Below are 20413 nucleotides of genomic sequence, written 5' to 3'. Positions count from 1 at the left end.
ACCAAATCCAGGACCTCTACTAATGGGGACGGATAGTCATGCGCCTGGATTTCCAAGTGAAACCCCTTTCTTTCCCTTTCCTACCTTTTTTCGCTAAAAAAAACATCTACAATTTCCAAGTTCCCAAACTATAAGTGTAATACGGTGTGGCAGGAAATTTTTCCCTTCCCCCCACCCAACTTCACCCTTTTCCAATTACTCAACCCCCCACACACACACCACGCTTTTGAAATACGGCAATGGAATGTGCCCGAGCTATAAAAGATGGCCTCGACACGTATTCACCTTCCTTTGAAGATGGTATTAACAAAAAGTCCCCATCAGGCTTCAAGACATCATCTCCCTTTATGCCTATAGTTACTTCCCATGCAAGGATTTAGGACAAAAGCTGGCCTTTTCCTTTGTCCTCCTTCCATGTATTTCAACGCCTTCCGAATTACACCTCTCCCGGAGGCAGCCATCCCTGAAGAAAACCCCAGGTAAGAGTATTCTTCTGCCTTAAAATAAAATATTTAATATTCCTTTAAAATTCCCAAAAATAGCCTATACTATCCTTTTCAAAAAATTCACAAAGTTTGTTTTAAATCCATAATGAGATTGCAGATCTTCTACAAGGAAAAATTACAATAAATTATTAGCATTTGTCTGACCAACTGTCTAATAAAGTTTCGAGACTGTAGGACCTCCACGTCATAATTTTTTACTCTATGAAGAGAAGATGTTAAGAATAGTTTTAGGTGTGTTTATAAATTTTGGGACCTAATCACTACCCTGCCCAAGTTACAGTTCTGTTTAACAGGGTATCAGAAATTGTAGTTCATAATTTCAGGGTGCTACCAGCTAAAAAAAATACGAGTACCACTGATCTAGAGTATTTATAACTTTTAATAACTTAAAAGGGAAATGACGCTTAACTGTCCATAGCCTGTTGCAGAGAGGAATCAGTGTTGGCCTAATTTTGTAGGATCTCCTAGAGATCTGTCAACTGATGATAGTCCACAAATCAGGACAGTGTAATATAGAGCATAAAAAATTTGCAGAATAAAGCTATAGCTTTATTCTGAAAGTTATATAAAAGCTTATTTATAATTATATATTTAATGCATTCAGCCATGAAAGTTCTGGATGTGCTAGGCTCAATGCTAGACAAAATTGGGGAAGCACAGAGTACGTTTTAAGAATTTACTGAAATACCTAATGAAGAAATTAGCTGAATGAACATGTTAAAAATGTTGTTTTAAAACCTGAAGTACTGTGGTAAATTTGTTTGCTAGGTGGCTGCAATGCTGAACAAAACAGAAGTGTTATAACTCCAAGGTCTTTATAAGGTAACCAAAGATGTGTCTATTTGGGCTGGGAGGACTGCAACTTGAAAGTTGATCTCTTATGAGTAATTTGTGGATGCAATGACCCTGAAGGACTGATTGACAGGCTAAAAAAATTTGGACACTCCAAGAATGTATTTAAAATATTACAAAAAAAAAAAAAAACTCTGAGGAGCAGATGAAAGGAAGGAGTCCAATGGAGAAAATTTTTTTTAATATCATCTGCATTAGATAAAACATTTCTATGAATTTGGAGAAGTGATTGAAGGATCACTGAAATGAGTGTGGCTGAAAGAGAAGGCCAGCCGAGATCACTAAACATCTCTTTGTACTTTGAAAGGAAGTCAGTGATGTAACATTCTACTGCAAAGGAGATTCTCAAGAAAGGGAATTAGATCATCTTAAATTCAATAGAAAGATTTAAGAAGTGTAATAAGCAATCTGGAGCAGACAATATAAAGCACCAAAATGATATCCATGTATACAATGTCTGCTTCCTGTTGTTAATGCTTCCATAATTAAGAAATTTGTGACAAGAATATTGGTTGCAGCAGACTACTAGCAATACCATAATGAGGCAGGCAGAAAAAAAAATTTTCTGAAGGGATAGGCAGAGTGCGAAGTTCAAGTATTTTAAGCATTGATAACAAAACTGGATGAATATTTTTAACTGTTTTGTGATTACATTTTGGAAGAGGGTAAAGTTTATAGATTGCCTATGTATCAATGAAAAAGTTGAGCAATATGTTATAAAATCAAGAATGCAATTCAGAGAATAAAAATGGGAACATCAAAACCAACTGAAACCAGTATCTGAGGAGGGGGGGAGGGTAAGTCCTAAGACACATGAGCTTAGCAGACCAACTGAAAGAGATATTATCAAAGTGGCTTGCACATTCTTCCAAAATGTAACCCCTAAGGTTATTCAAAATTTCTTGGTGTTATGCTTCTGCATGGTGAGTGAATAGAATATTTTCCATGTTTTCCCAAATAGCAATGGACATTCCCATGACCTAACAAATTTCTCCATCCATAATTAATTAAACATAAAAATGCCTTAATTAAAAAAAAAAAAAAAAAAAAAAAAACAGTGTACAGTCAGTCCTCGTATAACAAGTGTTTACACTAAATGAATTCGATCATACACGGTTTATAAATAGGGGAACGATATCGTATGTAACATGAACCAAATTCGCTTATGCACGATTCGCCTTTGTGTTTACAAGAAATGGCAGTTGAACACGGAATCGCCCCCAACTGATGCAACATGATAGGAATGAAGAGAAGATTCTGAAGATGTATTTTTGCTTTTTATATCAGTGAAGGGGAAACACATTTCACCATAATAACGTAAAGACCGACATGGTTTCAATTATCGGTATTATTGCAAATGCAACTAGATCGAGTTTACTACCAGTTTATAACAGATTCCACTAGCAGAAATGCAACTGGAAATTGTTTTTATTGTTTTATGGTAGTGATCTCCAGAAATGTGCTTTAGTAAAATGTGAGCTAGTGAGGTGTTAATAGTGTGTCTGCCGTTACAGTGTTGTTTATTCAGCTATGCACACCAGCTTTGTTTATGTGTATCAAGCGTGCCTCCTCATTTTGTAATTATGCTTGATTCCCTAAAAATGAGTAAAATACTTAAAAGGTGTGAAAAGGAAGCATCCTGGTGAAGACATTACAGATTCAGAGAGAAAAAGAAAAGCAATATGGATAGATAGAGGTGGACTGGGTCAAAAATTCTTACCGGGGAAAATTTGTAGCCGCCACATACTAGTGTTTATGGCCAAAATCACACCAGCCTCCATAGTCTTCTGGCCTCCAGCCCACCGGGGTTTCCTTGGTAAGGCTTATGTAAGGCCAGTCTGGCTCTGTCAATAGAGAAAAAAAATATGAAATTCTGAAATGCTTTGAGCAAAATGAAAGAACATGTGATATTGCACGTGCTACAGGCCTAAATGAGGCAACACCGAGAATTTAAAAAAATGCAGAGAAAATAAAAACAACTGTCATAGCAGGAACAACTCAAAATGTAATAAAATCCATTAGATCAAGACACAAAGAATTGGAAGAGATGGAATGGCTGTCATCTGTTTGGATGGAAGATCAAACAAAGAACAAGTTTGCTTACAACAGAAGCAAAAGCATTAAGAATATTTTATTATGTAATAGTCGTAATAACATACGTACGTATTTTTTACGATTATTTATTGTGTTTGGTAATGTTTTGGTTACAAATGTTTGTTCGATCTTGGGTGGTCGGCACCTAACCCTATTTTTCCAAATAGGGCCTGTTATTTATATTGCACGAGGGTTTCTAGGAACACAACTACTGTGCTATACGAGCATACTGACTGTATTACCACCTGGTGTAATACTGTATTACACCAGGTGGTAATATCGGTTTGGTGTTACTGACTGTATTACCACCAAACCGATAACGAAATTGGAATATTTTTTAATACTGACCCATCTTTTTAACCAGAATGGATAATTGGAACAATTCTTCCAATTAATAAATAATATGAAACAATTTCACATGTCAGTGAAATTGTTGCATGTCTCTGAAGATAAGCAACAATATTTTGGTAACGTATCATGAATCAAGTTGCATTTGAAATTAAAATCTCTGAGTTAATATTTAAAAATGTATTCTTATGTTCACTAAAAACTCACACAGGGACTGACTGAAACTTAGCAAATAAAATTTACTGTATTAATGTGATTAAATTTTTAACAAACACAAAATTGTTTGCTTCTTGTAATATGTACCCAGAAATCATAATTGTTCATACTTATTTCCATTAATAGCAAAACAATATACCTTTGAACCATTTCTTCTTGTTCTTTCACCATATGGGCAAGTTGTTGAAATATTGTTCCTAATTCTACAATTGTAGCCTCGATATTCTGCATGGTATCTGCTCTGCTTTGAATATATGAATCCTACAAATGGCACCCATCATGAAAAAAAAAATAGTGATTTTTAAATTTTTTTTTACTTATTAAATACATTTTTATATATTTTAGTAAAAGAACTGACATTACTTTTTAGATCCTTTACAACTGTTAATGTTTAGCATTTTGATTTAAACTGAAACAACAGTGTAAATTCAGTAAGTAAACTGATGGGGAAAAAAAGGAAAAAAAAATTCTATGAGAAAAAAATAAAAAAAGCTATTGTTCATATTCTAGAGAAGGTGGGAAAAAAACTACATATTTTATCTTCCATTTAATTACTTACAGCACACTATTTGCATGCAAAAAATTATTTTTTAAATAAGCCTAACTATTTTAATGTTCACATGAAAATACATGAATATGAAAATATATGAAGAAAAACAAACTCAATGCTTAAGAAGTTTTTAAAATAAACTAACTTTTATTACAGCAAATGTCTCAGTATGAAGAGTGCTATTTTTTTTTTTAAGTCAACACAAATAAAGTTTGTCTCTCTTTCTGTTTTATGCCACAAACTAACAAAGCTTAGTAAAGAAGTCATGATAATCATACAACATTTGTTACTGCAGTTCTTTTCAGAAACACATAATTGTTATGTACTTCTTTCAACAACAGCAAAATACCTTTTCCCAAATCCTTTTCAGAATTGAGGAATGCAGAGCTCTGTAAAATAACCAACAGTCACAATGCAAAGTTTTAACTTTAAAAGAAACAACAGAAGTACACTTATGATTAATGTAGTCTTGAAAGTAGTGCAGTAAGACAGAAACATGCACCTTGGAAATCATTTTCCCATAACAAATGTAATTAAAGCTGGGTTATGTTCTGAATAAAATTATCATTTCTCCACCCATCAATGTACTTCTTCATGTTAATGTTTGATATGCATTTTTAATTACGTTCACAATTACATAAAAATCATTTAATGTGTTATGTGCATAGATTAAATGCAGTAATAAATAAATTTAAAAAAAATGAACGATAACAGTTGTATTTTTTAAAAATAATGGCATGTGCATATGTATCATGCATACTCCATGATGACAAAATTAGAATGATGTCTTAACACGAGCATATGAGGGCCACCCTGTTGATGCATAGTTGATAACTTGATAATCATAGGTTTTTCTAAATGGACTAATGGGAAAGATTTTAACTGTTATGGCCCAGATCACACAGAGTAACAATGTAACGGTTCTCAACTAATAAGTGATTAGTACTATTAATAGGAGAATCCATTAAAAACTTCTGTATTTTGTAAATTACTTTTTTTTTTAGTAAAACGGTATAGGGTGTAAGATATATAAGATTCCCAAAATTGATTAGTTAATTGTAATAGATTTTTATGTGAGATGTTTGCTTCTTAACTATATCATCATTTGCATATGATGACACAGCCAAGGCAGCTGTTAATGACCATTTTAAGGAACAAGTTTCAGAATTTTAACAAGTATTAAAAGACTGCAGGGAAAAAAATGAAAAAGTACACTAAAATACAAGAACATTATATTTAAAAAAAAATTATAACTGAAACCAATATCTTTTCTTTAATGCTTAAACAACATTTGTGTGATGAGGCCTATGATTAAAGTTGGTTCAGCAATGTGTGTAGAGACAGGCTAGCAGGTTTTGACCCCATCTGTTTCACTTAGGTTATTTAGATGGGGCCAAAATCTGAATCACTTATGTATCACTTAGCAAGCAACTAAGTTTGTACTTTCAGTACTGAAAATACAAGTTTAGTTGTTTTTAAAATTTTTTAACTATTTGGGATTTAACAAACAAAACTGTAAATCACTGCCTTTCAAGATAATATACCAGTCCTCTGCTTATCCTTAAACCAACCAAAAATTAATGGTCATTTATTTCTATTTATCAATTATTCTAACTAATCTTGTTTAACCATGCTCACTGAAAGGTCTTTTCCCAACTTTATGTGAAATGTTAAAGCCATGCATTTAATAGCTTTTAATAAATCATAGCATAATATGCAACTACAATTTGTGCTAATTACACTGGCCAACATGATTTTTACCGCCACTATATCAGCTGTTTTGCCATCAATTTTTATGCATAGATTTCGAAAATAATTCTTAAAATTTCAAATCACATCACAAAAATTTCATGTCCACATTGCATGATATGATCGGGAGCTGGTACTTGTTTGACCAATAATTATGCATGACAGTTTATGCTTGGCTGGAGGTCTCAGTCATATCTGCATTGCAAGACACGATTGAGAGCATGTGCCAGTGAAAATGTGTGATGGATAGTGATTTCTTTGCCCCTAATGTGATTCTCCATTCCGAAGTGTGAGTGAATGTCTAAATGCAAGGACATATAAAGGTTATTGTATATTGCGAATCAAAGAATGAGTAAAAGATATGACTGTGTGTATTTGAGTGTATGTCGCTGTGTATGTTAATGTATTTCCCTATTCGTGCTAGGTGAGAAATGTGTCCACTTCATCTGGAACAACAACAACAAAAAAAAAAAAAAAAAAACCGTGTGTGTGTGTGTTGTCCTATTCTGGGTACTCTACAACGTGGGAAAAGTGTGTGAAAATGGTAAACGCATGAGTGTGTGTGTGTGTGTGTGTGTGTGTGTGTGTGTGTGTGTGTGTGTGTGTGTGTGTGTGTGTAAATAAATATATATTTATTTTTACACACACAAAAGAAATTAATGGTAATTTATTAATGGAAATTAATGGTGTGTGCATGTAAAAATAAATATATATTTACTTTTACACACACACAGTATTAGTTATATAAATAAATATTTATATTTTATAAATATATATTTATAAAAATAAATCTGCAGCCATTGTCAATCCACTCCGGTGGGATGCAGGCCTCCTTAACAATTCATGTTGAGGGAAATGGACCATAATCTGCCATGCTGGTCCAGCACAGCCAAGTTAGGTGAGTCGGAAAACAGCTAGCTTGGGGGGGGGGATACACGGACTAATAGATTAACAGTAGCCACCGGCAGAGGTGAAAGTGATTCTTGCACTGCTTCTATTGAAATGCAATTGAGCAGCAGCCCGGAAAGCAAGGCAATGGGGATTTCCAGGACTGCTGGGAGTCATAGTGGAACAAGTAAATACATGGGCTGTGTGTTAGGGTAACTAAGAATAGAAATAGGTGCATGTATACTTACATGTACACCAATGTTAGGAGTATAGTTAATAAATTTGATGAGCTGCAAATGCTAGTCAAGACATCAAAGGCAGATATTGTTAGGATATCAGACACGTGGTGTCACAAAGAAATAAGCAGAATTGGAATTTGGGGAGAACAATGTGTACAGAAAGGATAGACTAGACAGGACAGGACAGGAAGGAAGGAGGGGATTATGCTGTTAGTTAAGAAACACAAAATCTAAGGAAGTGCATCCAATTGATGTTGGTGAACAATGCAATGTTGATACTTGTCACACCAAATAGTATCTTTGGTGTGACATAAGCACTGGGAAAGGAAAAATGACAGTAGGTGTGTGTTATAGGCCTAAAGAATCTGATAAGTATAATGAGCAATTCTGCAGAGAAATAGAATGAGCCAGTAAATCAGAGTGTCTTATAATGGGGGTTTTTAATTTCCCAGAGATCGACTGGAATTTGTGGGTTGGTAACTCACACACTAGCAAGGCTCTTGTGGATTTATTGGATGATTGTTTTCTACAGCAGCAGCATGTTCGGGAGGCAAATAGAGGGAGTAATACTCCTGATCTGATTATCAGTAGTGATTCTTCATGTATTAAGAATCTGCAGATAAAGGAACCACTAGGTGGCAGTGATCACAGTGTGCTGAAGTGGGATTTACTCAAAGAGGTAACTACCATCAGGGGTAAAGGGAAGGGTTTTTGCTTTCGTAAAGGTGACTACGGTGGTCTGAGACATTATTTAAATTCTATACAGTGGGACCAACTGATGATGTTACCAACAATTCAAAATGGGAAGCATTCAAAGAAATAATCTTGGAAGCTACTAGGCTTTTCATACCAACTAAGAAATATTGTTCAAGATTTAGGCCTAAATAGATGTCAGATGAACTAATTGGACATGGTTGTTGTTGTTATTTGGTTTTTAGGAGCATTAGCAACTAAGGCCATATTGCTCCGGGATATGCGGTGGTCATTCCCTGACCTTTCCGCATCCTCCGTATTTGGTGGTGACGGGCTCGAACCCCGGTCTAATCAAGAAGCGTGTGCAATGCACTGTTGCTCCTTCCCACCTGGCTACGGAGGCGCCTAATTGTACATGGGGCAGAGAAGAAAAATGCATGGGATACATATAAAATAACAGGTAACACAGAAGCCTTTGATAGATGTAAGCTAGTCTGTAACCAAGTCACAAAGGAGGTTAGGCAAGCAAAGGCAGATTATGAGAAATCTTTGGCAAAGGATGCAAAAAAAAAAAAAAAAACAGCAAAGAGTTTACATAAAAAGTCGATGGTTCAACTGTTGATGATCCTGCGTGGATAGTTAACAAACTAAATGAATATTTTGCATCTACATTCACATATGAGGAGTTATTTAAGGAAGGGAATGCCAGAGGTGTATTAAACTCTGGCAGTAAGCTAGATAATCTTGTAATAACTGAGAGTAAAGTGGAGAAGCAATTGTTAAAGATAAACATAAGAAAGGCACATGGGGTGGATGGAATCTATCCAGTTATACCAAAGGAGGCAGCAAAGGAAGTAAGCAAACCCTTAACCATAATTATGAGAGCTTCTTTGGACTCAGGGTAGGTACCCATGGACTGGAAATGTGACCCCAATCCACAAAGGAGGATCAAAAGAAAACACAGGTAATTACAGACCTGTTAGTTTAACTTCTGTTCCAGGGAAATTAAGGGATGTACTGGTTAAAGAAGAATTGCAGGATCATCTACACAAGACTTCGGTTATAGCTCGGACACAGCATGAGATTGTTAAGGGGAAGTCTTGTCTCACCGATTTGATTGGATACTATGATGTAGTCACAAATGAACTTGGTGAAAAGAATAATTTTGATATCATATATTTGGATATTAGAAAGGCTTTTGATACTGTTGCACATGGAAGACTGCTGCACAAATTAGAGCAGTGTGGCATTGGAGGCAAATTGCTACTATGGATAAAGGGAGAAGACAGAGAGTGGGAGAAGTTGTGAGGGAGAAGACAGAGAGTGGTAATCAATGGACATTGCTATTCGTGGACTAAGGGTATTAGTGGAGTCCCTCAGGGTTCAGTGTTGTTTACTGTATTCATTAATGATATTGATGATGGTATATCAGGCTTAATGTCCTAGTTTGCAGATGATACGAAGGTCAGCAGGGTTGTTAATGACACTAATGACAGTACAAAGCTGCAACAGGATCTAGAAAAGTTGAGCAGATGGGCTGAGAGGTGGTAACTGAAGTTTAACATTGACAAATGTAAAGTACTGCATATTGGAAGCAGTAACCCCAGAGTAGTAGTAGTAGTAGTAGTAGTAGTAGTGGAATGTGATGCAAGAAAGCAAGTGTATGAGCTTATGCAGCATCAGCCATAAAAAAAAAAAAAAAAACCACACCATTCCCTCCAAATGCCTGTCCAGTTCCTCCTTAAATTTATTCAACCTATCAACTTCCACAATGACAGATGGAAGTTTGTTCCAGCAATTAATCACCTGCTGGCTAAAGGCAAATTTCCGCACATCTATTCTACGTCTGTCCTTCCTTAATTTGAATTTATGCCCCCTTAGGTTCGTAATCTGAACAAGTGGAAGGATCCCATCGGAATTCAGCGTGCTCAACCCATTCAAGGCCTTATACACCTCAATCAGATTATCACGCAGGCGCCTAGTCTCCAGCCTGCAATTTGCAGAACTTAAGCCTCTCTTGGTAAGAGGATCCCTTTATTCCCCTCACCAATCTTGTTGCCCTTCTCTGTACACGCTCAAGCAAATCTACATCCTTCCTAAAATGAGGCCTCCAGACCTGTACACAGTACTCAAGGCGTGGCCTGACCATTGCCTTATACAGAGGGACAATCACCTCCTTTTCCCTGCTAGCAAGATTCCTATATATCATTGACAAAACCCCATGACCTGCCCTGGCAGCCTCCAATCTAGATCCTGTTGCAGTAGCACACTGCCATTACTGTCATTAATAACCCTGCCAACCTTTGTATCATCTGCAAACTTCAACATTAAGCGTGATATACCTTCATCAATATCACTGATAAATATACAAAACAACAGTGGACCCAACACCGAACCCTGTGGGACTCCACTAATAACATTAGTCCACGAAGAGCAGCACCCACTGTCTTCTCCCACTTAACCATCCTTTTATCCATTGTAGCAACTTACCCTTAATACCATTCTGCTCCAATTTGTACAATAGTCTTCCATGCGCAACAGTGTCAAAAGCCTTCCTGAAATCCAAATATATGATATCAAAATTATTTTTTGTATCCAGTTCCTTTGTAACCACATCATAATATCCTATCAAATTTGTCAGACAAAACTGTCCCTTAACAAACCCATGCTGTGTCTGAATTATTGCTGCAGTCTTGTCTATATGATCCTGCAATGCATCTTTAACCAGTGACTCCATTATTTTACCCGGAACAGAAGTTAAACTAACTGGTCTGTAATTACTCGTGTTATCCTTCGATCCCCCTTTATGAATGGCGATACATTTGCACATCTCCAGTCCATGGGAACCTCCCAGAGTCCAATGATGCTCTCATAATTATGGCTAAGGATTTGCTTAGTTGCTTTGCCGCCTCCTTTAATATAACTGGATAGATCCCATCCACCCCAGGTGCTTTTCTTATGTTTAACTTCAACAATTTCTCCTCCACTTTGCTCTCAGTTATTACAAAATTATTAAGTATCCTGCTACAATTTGATAACCTTCTGCCATTTTCAAACCTTAATAATTCTTCATGTGTGAATGTAGATGCAAAATACTCATTCAGTTTGTTTGCTATCTGAGCAGGATCATCAATAGTCGAACCATCGATGTCAAGTGGACCAATCAGATTCATCCCCTTCCTTATAGAGTTTATATAAGTAAAGAAATCCTTGATGTTTTTCTTAGCATCTTTTGCCAAGGGTTTCTCATAATCTGCCTTCGCCTGCCTAACCTCCTTTATGACCTGATTACAGACTAGCTTATATCTGCCATAGGCTTCTGAGTCGCTTGTTAATTTATATGCATCCCATGCATTTTTCTTCTGTCACGAGTTTCGAGTAATGTATCAACTGTGTGGTACTACACTGACAGTGATAGATAGTGGAAAGGACCTGGGGGTAATTGTGCAGATGGGCTGCAAGAGTAGCTCATGGTGTTTTGTCAATGATATACAGGAATTTTTCTAGCAGCGATAAGGAGGTGATTATCCCTTTGAATAAGGCAATGGTCAGGCCACACCTTGAGTACTGTATACCAGTCTGGAGGCCTCATTTTAAGAAGGGCAACAACATTAGTGAATGGAACAAAGGGTTGCTCTTACGAAGAAAGGCTTAAGTTTTGCAAATTACAGTGTCTGGAGACTAGGCACCTGCAAGGTTATTTGTTATTTGGTTTTTAGGAGCATTAGCAACTAAGGCCATATTGCTCCGGGATATGCTGTGGTCATTCCCTGAATGACCTTTCCGCATCCTCCGTATTTGGTGGTGACGGGCTCGAACCCCGGTCTAATCAAGAAGCGTGTGCTACGCACTGCTGCTCCTTCCCACCTGGCTACGGAGGCGCCTCCCGCAAGGTGATCTGATTGAGGTGTATAAAGCCTTTAATGGTTTGAGCATGCTCAATGCTGATGGGATTCTTCCTCTTGCTCAGAATAATCACGAGAGGGCATAAATTCAAATTGAGGAAAGATAGTTGTAGGATAGATGTGCGGAAGTTTGCCTTTAGCCAGCGGGTGGTTGATTGCTGGAACAAACTTCCATCTGTTGTAGAAATTGATAGCTTAAATGGATTCAAGGCAGAATTAGACAAACATTTGGAGCGAGTGTATGGGTGAAATTAGAAGGGGGGGTGTGTGTGTGTGTGTGTGTGTGTGTGTGTGTGTGTGTGTGTGTGTGTGTGCTTTTTTTTTTTTGGCTGATGCTATATAGCTTGCTTTCTTGCATCATGTGCCCTTGCTAATGCTAAAGCATGGGTGGCAATTTAGCTGTATTTAGAAATCGTGGGCTTGAATCCTGTTCTATTGAAAGAGTACGCACCATTTCACACCTGTTCCTAGCCACTCGGCAACAGAGGCCTTACCATATAAATAAATAAAGAAAATCCATTCTTGCAGTTAAGTTGTTTTAATGTGCATTAATGGCAAGTCATCTGCATTAATTATGCAGTGATCGAGTGAATGCTTGTGACTATTACAAAAAAAAAAAACGTGATTGTCTTGGTAGTTGTCCATATCTAGGTGGCATCTGTGTCCTGTATAGTTGTATGATGATGAATGCAAGGTGGCAAATGTGAGAGAGAGAATGTAGTGTTATATGTTGTAAGTCAGTCTGCTCTAAATATATTTCATAAAAAAAAATTTATACCTATGTAGCATTAGTAACTATGGCCATATTGCTCCAAGTACATGCATACATGTAAAGTGTGTTGTTCTTACAGGCCCCCTGCTCAATTAGACTGCAGTGGGGGCAACCTACCATGAAATCCCCCTGCCTTGCTGATGTCATGCCTCCTCTTCTGAAGCATGGCATGGATTCAGCTGGCTTCAGTTGGCCTGGACAGTGTGGGATTTGAAACAGAGAAGTACTGTACGCCCATAGTGTGATCTTCACCCCCATAAGATGCCCTGGCCCTGACTTTACTCCCCCTTTAATATCTGTTTCCCTACTCCATCTCCCATCCAAACTTTTCACCTGGTGGACTCTACTACTATAAAACTTTCCCTTCTCTTAACAGTACCCCCATGGAGAATGGACCCCTTCCACAGGGGTTCCCCTCTGCTCCTTTAACTTCAGTTTTGCAGATAGAAACCTTCCTACAATTCACCTTCTTTTCTTCATATGTGCTCCTCTACTCAAACTGTTTTCCTGGTGCTCTTTTCTAATAAAAACTCCCCCCCCCCCCTTTTAAGGACACTGGGAAGTTTTGGTGAAACCAGGGTTCAACCCACCCAGAGAACCTTTCACACTGTACAACCTGCCCCATCTCCTCGTGGTAATGGACAAGCACTGGGGGGCTGCGGCTAAGTGGCCAGAGGAACAACATACCAACACAACTTTACACTACACTAAAACTCAAACTATCTTTGGCCTTTACAGGGTTTGACAGAGTATACAATGTTGAGGGGAATCCCTACTGCCTCTTGACAATAAACACTATTTACTATCGCATCACAATTTATACATATACAAGGTTTTTGTATTTACCCATAACATGTAAATCTTACTACAATTTGGGGAAGTAGATATGATACTGATCTGTAATATTAATGTAACTGATCTGTAATATTATCCGCAAATAATGTTTGCACTCATAGATGGCAATAATGGTGGGGAAAGTTAATCATGTTCAACCTTGTCTGTCTGCCTCCACCTCTTTCATTTAGTAATGGTAAGACAATTGCAGTGTCAGAATGTGTATATCAGCATTGAGTTTGTATGATGTGAGGATAGGAAAAATTATATTGGGGTTATGTTGCTTAACCAGAAGACCATGAAGAGTGTAATGAGAGCTTCTAAATGCAGATGGAATGGGTGCATGCCTTACAGGAGGTTTCAATCTGCCCCTTATTTACTGGAGCAACTGGGAGGAAAACACACCTAGGAGTCATGTTATTGCTATTTTTAAATCCATTAGATGCTGTCCATATTAGTATCTTAGAAAAAGTACTAAGGACAAAAATATTCTGGACCTAATCATCACCTGTAACTATGATAGTACCATGGGGGCTGACAGTAGAGGAAAGTGATTGCAAGTGTCAAGGTAGTTGATGACAAGTGAGATCTCTGTTGGTAAAGGAAGGGGGTTTTAATCTTGGAAAAGTGGACTATGACAGTCAAAAATGCTACATGGCCACTAACTGGAAAGACTATAGCAGATCTAGGAGAATGAATACAGGTGAATTGTGGAATAAGAGAAACCACAAATGCAAAAAAAAACATTAAAAAAATATAGCAAGAGAAGGACATCAATGTGGATAAATAAGGAGTTGACAAACAAAAACCACAACAGCAGCAGGTATATGGTAAATTTATTTCACCAATCAGTGGAGAAAAAAATCAAGAAACAGTTTGAAACAGGAAAAATTTATTCTTAATTTTGATATTACATTGTAGGCATGTGATGCAAGAAAGCAAGATTATGTAGCATCAGGGAAAAAAAAAAAAAAAAAAAAAAATTCACACATCCATTCCCTCTAAAAGTTTGTCAAATTCTACCTTGGATTTATTAAAGCTATCAACGACAGATGGAAGTTTTTTCAGAAATCAAATACCCGCAGGCTAAAGGCAAATTTCCACACATCTGTTCTACAACTGTCTTTCTCAATTTGAATTTATGCCCCTCAGGTTCATAATCTGAGCAAGAGAAAGAATCCCATCAGAACTCAGCCTGCTCAACCCATTCAAGGCCTTATACACTTCAGTCAGATCACCTTGCAGGTGCCTAGTCTCCAGACACTGAAATTTACAGAACTTAAGCCTTTTTTGGTAAGAGGACCCCTTCGTTCCCCTCACCAACCTTGTTGTTCTTCTCTGTACTTGCTCAAGCAACTCTACATCCTTCTTAAAATGAGGCCTCCAGACCTGTATGCAGTACTCAAGGCGTGGCCTGACCATTGCCTTATAAAAAAGGATAATCATGTCCTTTTCCCTACTAGCAAAATTCCTGTATATCATTGACAATACCCCATGACCTGCTCTGGCAACCTGTCTTCTGCACTATATTATAATTAGAATTTAAAAAAAAAAAAAAAAAAAAAAACATTAGAAACAAGTTTTGCTATCCAAAAAATTTTTTCCTGCCAAATCCCAGGGTATTCAGCAGGGTAAAAAAAAAAAGAGACAGAAACCAAAAATACACAAAAAGTAACAAAAATAACTAATATTTTACATTGTACATAGTGTTATAAAGAATTTTTTTATGGCTAAAATTTTCAATTAAAAAATAATTAACACTTAGATTGAATGTGAATATCATATTGCAGGAATACTGACATTCACACCAATGTCACTTTAATATGGGGATCCCAGAGGTATATCTAATTCTATCAGGAAATGGTTTTGTAATAACAGAAGGACAGTGGAAAAGAAACTGCTGAAGGTAAAAGTAAATAAGGCAGCAAAAGAGGTAAGCAAACCTTTAGCCATAATTATGAGAGCATCCTTCGATTTAAGGGAGTTCCTATGGACTGGAGTTGAGTGAATGTTACCCTAATTCCAAGTTTGCCTTCTATTCACTAGTCAAAAAAAGTAATGCAGTACTATCTAGCCAGGAATGCAGTTATATGGCAGTCATAGCATGAATTTGTTAATGGGGTTATCTTGTCTGACCAAACTGAATGGATACTATGGCACAATAACAAAGGAACAGGATGTAAAAAAAAAAAAAAAAAATTGATATTATATATTTAGATTAGTGGAGTTCCTCAGGGTTCAGTGTTGGGTCCATTGTTGTTTTCTGTATTTATAAATGATATTGATGATGGTGTATCAGGCTTAATGTCCAAGTTTGCAGACGATACCAAGGTTGGCAGGGTTGTTAAGGACACTACTGATACTATGCTGCTGCAACAGGATCTGGAAAGGTTGAGCAGATGGGCTGAGAGGTGGCAAATGAAGTTTAACATTGACAAATGTAAAGTACTATATATGGGAAACAGTAACCCCAGATCAACGTATCAACTCTGTGGTACTACGCTGACAGTGGTAGAGAATGAAAAGGACCTGGGGGTAATTGTGCAGGCAGATATGAAGTTCTCTGAGCAGTGCAGACGAGCTGCAAGAGCAGCTCATGGTGTCTTGTCAATGATATACAGGAATTTTTCTAGCAGGGACAGGGATGTGATTATTCCCTTGTATAAGGCATTGGTCAGGCCACACCTTGAGTACTGTATACAGGTCTGGAGGCCTCATTTCAAGAAGGATGTAGAGCTGCTGGAACGAGTACAGAGAAGGGCAACAAGATTAGTGAATGGAACAAAGGGTTGCTCTTACGAAGAAAGGCTTAAGTTTTGCAAATTACAGAGCCTGGAGACTAGGCATCGGCGAGGTGATCTGATAGAGGTGTATAAGGCTTTGAATGGCTTGAGCATGCTCAATGCCGATGGGATTCTTCCTCTTGCTCAGAATAATCACCTGAGAGGGCATAAATTCAAATTGAGGAAGGACGGATGTCGGATAGATGTGCGGAAATTTGCCTTTAGCCAGCGGGCAGTTGGTTTGTGGAATAGACTCCCATCGCTTGTTGTTGAAGTTGATAGCCTAAACAAATTTAAGGCTCAGCTGGACAGGTATTTCGAACGAACGGAGGGGTGAAATGGGAGTAGTGGTGGTTTTTTTTTTTTTTTTTTTTTGGCTGATGCTGAATAAGCTTGCTTTCTTGCATCATATGCCTCTACTAATGCTAATGCTAGATTTCAGAAAAGCTTTTGATACTGTTTCACATAAAAAACTACTATACAGATTGGAGCAGTGTAGCATTGGGGGCAATTTACCGCTATGGATAAAGGGATGGTTGCATGGGAGAAGTCAGAGGGTAATTATCAATGGGCACTGCCTTTAATGGACTAATTTTATTAGTGGAGTCCCCAGAGTTCAGTGTTGGAGCCATTGTTGTTTTCAATATTTATTAATGATACTGATAACGGCATATGAGGCTTAATGTCTAAGTTTGCAAATGATACAACGGTTGGCAGGGTGGTTAACAACAGCAACCATGGCACACTACTGCAAAAAGATCTAGAAAAATTATGTAGATGGGCTGAGAAGTAGCAACTGAAGTTTAACATTAACAAATGTAAAGTACTGCATGTGAGTAGCAGTAATCCTAGAATAACATACTAACTACCACACTTAAAGTAGCAGAAAATGAAGACCTGGGGGTTAATAGTACAGTCTCTGGGCAGTGCAATTAGGCTGCTAAGATAACTCATGGTGTTTTGTCAATGATATACAGGAATTTTCCATTTGCCTTTATTGCATTTTTTCCATTTGCCTTTATACCATTACCTTATACAAATGATTATCCATTTGTATAATGGTAATGGTCAGGCTAAACCTTGAGTATTGCATACAGGAGTCTGGAAGTCCCATTTCAGGGAAGATGTGGATCTGTTAGAATGCATGCAAAGAAGAGGGGAACAAAAGGTATTCTTACCAAGAAAGACTCCAGGTCTGCAAACTATAGCAATTGGAAGCTATGTACCTAAAAGTAAATCAGACTGAGGTGTTTAAGGCTTTGAATGGGTTGGGTAAACTAAATGTTCATAGCATCCTTACTCCTGCTCCGACTGCACACAAGAGGGTATAAATTTTAAGGAAGAACAATTGCAGGATAGATATATACAGAAATTTGATTTCAGCTGGTGGGTAATTTTAATAAATTTAAAGAGGAACTAGACAAATTATTAGAACAGATGGACAAGTAATGTGGGGTGTGTGTGTGTGTGTGTGTGTGCATGTGTGTGTGTGTGTGTGTGTGTGTGTGTGTGCGTGTGTGTGCGTGTGTGTGTGTGTGTGTGTGTGCGTGTGTGTGTGTGTGTGTGTGTGTGCGCGTGTGTGCGTGTGTGTGTGTGCGTGTGTGTGTGTGTGCATGTGTGTGTGTGTGTTTTTGATGCCATATAAGCCTGCTTCTTTGCATCATTTGTCACTACTAATACCAACAGATATTTAAATTTATAAGTAACTTTTAGTGTTTTCGGTGGGTGTATAAAATAAATTAAGTTTACCTGCCAGAGGGTGAATAGAGCAAAAAAGATAGCATGAGACAGTTACAATGATGGAAAGTATTGAACTGTATAATAGCTATAAGTTAGTCTATAACTCTACCACAAAAATGATTAAGTTGACAAAAACTGAATATAAGAAAGCAATGGCCAAAGAGCAAAGAATGGGAACAAGGAGTTTTATACATATGTAAAAATAAAAGAAGAAAGGTTAAAATCAGACTGGCCTCTTATGTAATTATGGTGAAAACGTTGCTAAGAACCCATCTGATGAACTGTCTGGGTACTCTGCATTGATCTTTTCCAACAAGAGCCCCTTCATAGGGAGGAGAAACTAACACTGAATCTGAACACTAAAATCAGTGATATGGAAATTAAAGAGGATTATATTTAAAAGAAAAACTTTTGAGCCCGAAGGCAAGTAAAGGGCTTTGAGATGTATTGCATACCCCCAGTTATTTCAAATAAGAGGCAAGGGAATGCATTAAACCATCTGGGTTAATTTTTTCGAATGTAGTTGTACAAAAGCATGTTTTGAATCAGAAACTAAAAAGAAGACACTTTTGCATTAGTTAAACTGGTTGCTCTGGAAAACTTAACTCAGAATTAATACTAAAGGTACAACTCTGTACCCTTCTCAGTAGTTAACAAAAGAATATTTAACAATTGGAAATATCTATAATACAGCTGGAGTCCTAACCATTTCAGAAACATGGACCTATATATCAAAGTAACTATATAAATAAAAAAATAATAAATAAATAATAAAAAAAAAAAAAAAAAAATTGTGTTTCCTATATTTGTTCTGATGGGTGGAAAACTTGAAAATGAAGATGTGCTGTGCCTGGACAAAATATGCAGAAACTTGCTACTCAATGGATGCTTTGGAAGTTTCATTTACAGATAGTCATTATCTGAGTCAGTGGCCATTGTTCAGCTGATAATTTGACTGATCTTCTGAGGCCAGTGATGTTGCGGATGATCTGAGGTGATTCTGTGATAGGCAGTAGACCACAAAAGGGATCCACAGGTCTGTGGAGATCCTGTAGGTGGAGTGGAATATTGTGGTAGCTTGATGGATGGTGGGGTGCTACTGTATGCTACCATTGATTTTGGGAGGATTGTTTGGAGGAGGTTGCTGACAGAATGAGAGAAAAACCCAAGGATGCAGGGGTGTGATGATGACTTTCCCTCATTATTATATGTGGTGGATTATATTATAAAGAAAGCTTCCTTTTAGTCTCCATTTTTAGTTGTATTCCCTGATCCATACGTTGGGCCTCTGCAGGTTGGTGTTCACAAATGCTGCAAAAGACGATGTCACTGCTCTCTAGGTTCCCAAAATGGCATGACACTGTGAATCTCTCTCATCCTGGAGCAGAGCTTACAATAAAACTGGCCAATGTGGTATTTGCCACATTGGGAGTCAACCTGGTAGACTGCATTTCTGCTTTCATGACAAGAAGGAAGGGGTAGTGGAATGTTTGAGGATCTGTTTTAATTTCTTTGTCCCCGGGTGGCAGACTTCAATTTTGAGCCTGCAAGCAATCCTGAACATGATAAAGCATGTGTAAATTTATTTGGGTAGCAAAGCATGCTGTTTGGATTAAAAAAAAAAACTTGCTCCTCTTAACTGGAAGGGATTCCTAATATTGTCTCCCAAACAACTGAGTAATCAGCACCTTCAATACCAGTTGACCATGTGGTAAGCATCCCACAGTCACAGACAATACCAGCTATGTTGTTACAGCAATTTTTATTCACTTGGTGGAGTTCAACTAAACCCAGTACTGGAGGAAAGGGACTTGGGTGTTACGATACGGTCAGACATGAAATTCTCTGAGCATTGTAAACAGGTTGCAAGGAAGGCCCATGGTGTCCTATCGATGATCTATCGAACTTTTGCAAGTAGAGATAGGGACGTGATAATCCCATTATATAAGGCCTATGTTAGACCACACTTGGAATACTGTGTTCAAGTATGGAGACCGCACCTAAAGAAAGACATCGAGCTTCTTGAAAGGGTGCAAAGAAGGGTAACTCGCCTGGTGAGATCGGCAAAAGGGCGTCCTTATGAAGAAAGACTTCGAATATGTGGGTTGCAGAGTTTGGAAACTAGACACCTTAGAGGAGATTTGATTGAGGTGTTTAAGGCTCTGAGAGGCATCAGTAAAATGAATGAGGACAAAATTTTCAAGATTATAAATGATGCTAGAACTAGGGGACATAAATTCAAGT

General features: G+C 37.5%; 1 protein-coding gene across 1 annotated transcript in view; it reads right to left on the bottom strand.

Moving 5' to 3' along the window:
* The window catches only part of Syx5 (syntaxin 5), a 146835-nt gene that overhangs the window by 20583 nt on the left and 105839 nt on the right, over positions 1 to 20413 (bottom strand). Inside the window, exon 9 of the mRNA XM_090375545.1 lies at positions 4156 to 4277. Coding sequence (XP_090231671.1) covers positions 4156 to 4277 — 122 coding nt within the window. The remainder of the gene's footprint in view (positions 1 to 4155; positions 4278 to 20413) is intronic.

This window comes from Mastigoproctus giganteus, chromosome 6, assembly GCF_048544385.1.
Source record: "Mastigoproctus giganteus isolate SK-2022 chromosome 6, ASM4854438v1, whole genome shotgun sequence".
Classification (NCBI taxonomy): Eukaryota; Metazoa; Arthropoda; class Arachnida; order Uropygi; family Thelyphonidae; genus Mastigoproctus; species Mastigoproctus giganteus.
This window is presented reverse-complemented; position numbering and strand designations above follow the sequence as displayed.